This window comes from Hevea brasiliensis, chromosome 4 (genome assembly GCF_030052815.1).
Source record: "Hevea brasiliensis isolate MT/VB/25A 57/8 chromosome 4, ASM3005281v1, whole genome shotgun sequence".
Lineage (NCBI taxonomy): Eukaryota > Viridiplantae > Streptophyta > Magnoliopsida > Malpighiales > Euphorbiaceae > Hevea > Hevea brasiliensis.
This window is the reverse complement of record NC_079496.1, coordinates 5,872,647-5,878,211: the sequence shown is the minus strand read 5'-3', so window position 1 is coordinate 5,878,211 and position 5,565 is coordinate 5,872,647. Positions and strand designations below refer to the sequence as shown.

Below are 5,565 nucleotides of genomic sequence, written 5' to 3'. Positions count from 1 at the left end.
TAATTTCATAAAACATATATATAAAAGAAGTTCATTCAATAAAATTTTATGGTACAGTACACCAGGGTGATGATACCCCACATCACTAAAGGTTAGATAGTAAGCGCACTGCCAGATATTAGATACCTTCCTCCTCCTTCACAGATATCAATGCATATGATACTAATGCAAATCATAAAGTGCAATGATGCATGACTCAACAATGCAACCTAATACCATGATAGTCCACACGGCGGGGCCAGATAGCAGATACAGATACTGGGCACAGGTACCAATTCAAAATAGAAAATAAAATTGTACGAATCAATCAAAATCCACGAAAAAATTTCAGATAACAAATAATAACTGATATTGTAATTTCAACAGTTTATTTCAATAATTTCAGGGAGTTAATAAAATCAAATCAATCTCAAATAAATTCAGTGTAATACATTGATAAATTTTATATTCAGATATCAATCAATATAAAGACATTAAATGCCTGTTTCCGAAATTCTAATGGCTCTAATGCTGAAATAATTGACAAAATTAATTATTTAACCAAAATCGAAATAAAATTCAATAATAAAATAAAATACTAGAAAATCACATGTAAAATAATTGTTAAAATATTGATTTAAAATTTTATTTAATAACAATTTTAATGCTAAGAAATTTTAAAAGGGACTAAAATGATGCCATGTACTGTAATTATCACTCACCTGAAACTTCCAAGATAATAATTATTTTCAATGAAAGAGATAATTTTAACTGACAGATTGAATATTCAAATCTCCTTCACATCCAAAATATTAAAGAAAAATATCAAATAATAAAAAAATAAAATAACTTATATATATATATATATATATATATATATATATATATATATATATATATATATATATATATATATATTAAAAGTATGAGGAAATTTTTTTTGTATATTTTCCTTTTTTTATATAAAAATCAGCTATTGTTCAACAGTAATCATGATCAATCAAATTCAATACCAATGATCAAAGAAAAAAAAATGAATTTCTAGAGTAGTTGTAACAAATCAAGAAAAGAAAATAAAATCAGATTCACCCATTATTGAACAAAGAACGAGAGTTTTTACTTTGAAAACAAAATTGAAGGTGATGAATAGAGAAGTAAAAATTTAGAAATTCTCTGCGCATATCAGATTATAAATCGTGTATATATATATATATATAAAACAATAAATAAAAGATGATGAAAAATACCTGTTGAGAGTATTTAATATACAAAGAGATGATAAATAGGATTTGAGAGCAAAATTTAGCACAAAGAAATGATTATGATATATATATTTCAAGAGTTCTATTAGGTATAAAATGGATTAAGAGTTATTATTGATTTGCATTGTTCAGATTACTGCTATATATTTAATTTTAAAAATAATATATATATATATATAAATAAACAGGTCATTCAATAAAATATATTTTTTTATAAATATATTAAATTATTATTAATTAGTTACTTAAAATAAATAAATAATTAAATAGATAAAATATTAAATTTTCAGATTAAATCCTTAGAGATTTTTTTTTATATATATAAATGTCATTATTTACATTTTATTTTAAATTAATAGACAGGAATTTTTTACTACTTACGTACCAGCCATGCAAGGGCAACCAACACCAACTAATGAAGGCGTGTCGCGTCCAGTTGCAATTCTAACCAGTAAGAAGGTAGCACGTTTGGGTGGGAGTTCCCTCAAAGGAAAATTCTTACAGGCATCCAGTAAATATATTTAATCAATAAAATATTAATAAATTATTATTTTAAATAAAATCTATCATGAACTTAGATAAAATCACCATAATTTTATATAATAAATTATATTTAGATTATTTATGTGTATACATTCAATTGTAGGTAAAACTTACTTTTATTATTAAAATTATGATTAATTTTATATATAAAAATTTATTAATAATTTATTATTAATTAAGTATATAAAAAAAATATAGATAAGAAATTTTCCAATAACATTAGCAAATTATCACTAAATAAGAGAATTTTAAATTTAATAGATCATGAATTTAAAATAAAATTTGTATAATGTAACCTGCATACATACACATATTTATATTTTAATAAAATTTGTATAATGTAACCTGCATACATACACATATTTATATTTTAAGTTTGATAATTTTTTTCCAAATGGATAATACAAGGGACTGGAGCATACTCTCAGTTGGCTTCTTGATCCTAGATTACTCTTTGCTGGTTTTTTTCTTTTTATGATTTTATTAATAAAAGTTCCTTTACTTGGAAAAAACCAAAAAAAAAAAAAACTCTGTTGGGCCCAATAGGCCTGTTTATACACTGCCTGGTGGGTTATTAAAATGAAAAACAAGGATTATTAAAAAAAAAAAAAGATTAAAATAAAATATATAAAAATTTGATAATTAGTTACAAGATATAAAATTTAAATAATAAAATATAAAAGTCATTATATGTTATTATTTATTATATTGAATTATCTTACCTAACAAAATTTTTATGTAACTTTATAGATCTTTTTATATGTATATATCGAGGACAAAGCTTATCTTCCACTAAAAAAATGTTCATAATCTACACCTATACCTTGTAATTATATAAAAAAGACTTAGGTAATGACGTAATATAGGTCCCAATAATCACTATAAAAGGCTACTCAATCCTTCTAGTGTTGCATCACCAAAGCTCAAGATCAATGATGTCTCCTGGATACTTAATAGTGTTGTTTCTCCTTGGAGTTTTAGTTCTCTCTACATCTTCCTCGCTCTCTGATAATCACCTGCCTTTTAAGGGTAGGGTGGAAAAATCATCCCATAAACATCATCATGAACACTTTTTCTTGGAGGATAAGCCTCCTAAAGATAAGGGGGAAAAGTCACTCTCGGAACACAGACTACCATTTGAAAAGTCACTTTCACAATGCAAACCACTATTTGAAAGGCCATCCCCATCATTTGAAAAACCTCCCTTGGAGCACAAACCCCTCTTTGAAAAGCCAGCCCCGGAACACAAAGCATCATTTGAAAAACCATCCCCAGAACACAAATCACCATTTGAAAAGCCACCTGGCAAGGGTAATACTCCACACCCAGGACATATCTTGATAGAGAAGGCAGATGATCACTTAGATGAGCCTCTTAAAGGCAAAAGAGAGAAGCCACCCCTAGATCGTAAACCACAATTTGCAAATCCGGCCCCAAAACACAAACCAACATTTGAAAATCCACCCCCAGAATACAAACCACCATTTGAAAATCCACCTTCGAAACACAAACCACCATTTGAAAAGCCACCTTCAAAACATAAACCACCATTTGAAAAGCCACCTAACGAGGGTAATCCTCCACAGCCAGGACACATCTTGATAGAGAAGGCAGAGATGAGCCTCCTAAAGACAAAAGGGAGAAGCCAACCCTGGAACACAAACCATCATTTGAAAAATCAGCCCCTGAATACAAACTATTGTTTGAAAAGCCACCTCCGGAGCACAAACCACCATTTGAAAAGCCATCCCCGGAATACAAACCACTGTTTGAAAAGCCACCTCCGGAACACAAACCACCATTTGAAAAGTCACCCCCGAAATACAAGCCACCATTTGAAAAGCCACCCCCGGAACACAAATCACTATTTGAAAATCCACCCCCAAGGCATAAATCACCCTTTGAAAAGCCACCCCCAGAGCACAAACCACCCTTTAAAAAGCCACCTAGCAAGGGTAATCCTCCACATCCAGGACACATCTTAATAAAAAAGGCAGAGGATCACTCAGATGAGCCTCCTAAAGGTAAAAAGGAGAAGCCATCCCCAGAACACAAACCACCATTTGAAAAGCCACCTCCAGAGCACATACCACCCTTTAAAAAGCCACTTGGCAAGGGTAATCCTCCACATCTAGGGCACATCTTGATAGAAAAGATGGAGGATCACTCAGATCAACCTCCCAAAGGTAGGTGGGAGAAGCCACCTTTGGAATATAAACCACCCCATGAATAAGAGCCTCCCAAAAGTAAAGGGAAGAGGCCACCCCCAGAACATAAACCACCCCATGAACCAGAGTCTCCCAAGAGTAAGGGTGAGAAATCATCACCGGAGCACAAGCCACCACGAAAGTTGAAGCCATCCCATAAACCGCCATCAGCCAACTGATGAGTGCGTATAGCTATAGCACGGCATGGATGGTCATAGTCGTTACGCACATATAGATAGGAATAAGAGCTGGCATTTCAATGTTGTAGTCTCCTACATGTGTTACTATCCATGTAGCTTATAAGCACTTCTCTGTGTGAAATATATTGTTGCAATATATTTAATTATCGTTGGTGTGTGAGACAGTACTATCATCGATATGAAACCACGTTTGCTAGATTAATTATGAGACCATTTCTTTTATCTAAATAAATAAATAATGTGTGAATGTGAAGATAATGCATAATGTTTTAGCAATGGGATTATTCACAATCGCCTGTCTTAATCAAATGACGAAATAGTAGACATTTTTTATTCCTCGGATGTTGGAAATTTAGTGATAAATGGTGTAACGGCCCGGCCCACTAGTAATATTGTCCGCTCTGGACTGAAGCCCTCACGGTTTTAAAACGCGTGACCAGGAGTTACGAACCACCAACTTATAAACCCAGCATCTCTCCCGTATTTTGCCGGATGTGGGATTTGCCTAGGGTGTTACAAATGGCAAAAGACTTCATGATGAATGATTCAACTACTTTGTTCTCTGCCCGATCCACCGTAAAAAGAATTAAAAAAAATTAAAGCTGATGTCTCCATTTTCCTGTGCTTTATTTCAAAATCAGAAAAAAGTTTGCCTCGACTCTTCCACAACTAAATCTTTATCAATACAGTTGAAGATTCTAATTCTACTAATCCATTTGTCATTAAAATGCATGAGTGCATATAATTATCCATTGGTCTCAAAGAATGAGAATGCTTTCAAAGCTCATCAGAAACTTGGCGAGCAGGCTATATACGCAGATTTCATAATTATTTTTGGTTGTCTAACAGTTAGATAACATTGTTTTAACCTAGAGATTGAAAAGAATATTCGCGGGCAAATCCATGTAGAAGTATAGATTAATTAAATATTATATAGTTTATTCTATATTCAAATTAAACACTACAATTGGTATATGTCAATTTGCATGGAAAGCAGGTATAATGGCTTAAGCAGATAGCAATCTTGGTGCTTGTTGGCCTAATTATACCGCACTTGAAAAATGATTAAATCCCAATGGATAATTGATAATATATCACACAGTTTCCTTGTGAACTATGGAAGAAAAGTAATAATTAATGAAATCGTTTTATCATATCCACCATAGCAGCACTAGGGCTGCTATTTCTGTAGTTCTTATCTTTATTGCGATGTTTAAGCTTAAATATGTCCCAAACGGTGATTAAATAATCCCAAAGTATAGATTTAATGCACCTAAATACTCCAAAAGTTTTTAGTGGAAAACAAAAAGATCATTGCATGGCAATTAATTGGCCTCTTGTGATTTTTTTTTTATAAACAAAGAAAATTTTATT

At 31.4% G+C, this 5,565-nt stretch overlaps 1 protein-coding gene across 1 annotated transcript; it reads left to right on the top strand.

The window, feature by feature from the left end:
- The first annotated feature begins 2,719 nt into the window (after positions 1–2,719).
- On the top strand, positions 2,720–4,017 carry LOC110661356 (early nodulin-75-like). Its single transcript, XM_021819969.2, has 2 exons — positions 2,720–3,394; positions 3,496–4,017. Exons 1-2 carry the CDS (start codon positions 2,720–2,722, stop codon positions 4,015–4,017), a joined length of 1,197 nt encoding a protein of 398 aa, XP_021675661.2.
- Positions 4,018–5,565: the final 1,548 nt, after the last annotated feature.

What these genes read in the sequence shown, in the direction of transcription:
- LOC110661356 (XM_021819969.2), top strand. Translation starts at nt 2,720, where the DNA reads ATGTCTCCTGGATACTTAATAGTGTTGTTTCTCCTTGGAGTTTTAGTT. An exon ending in GACACATCTTGATAGAGAAG is followed by an intron (nt 3,395 to 3,495) that starts GCAGAGATGAGC and finishes TTGTTTGAAAAG; the next exon opens with CCACCTCCGGAGCACAAACC.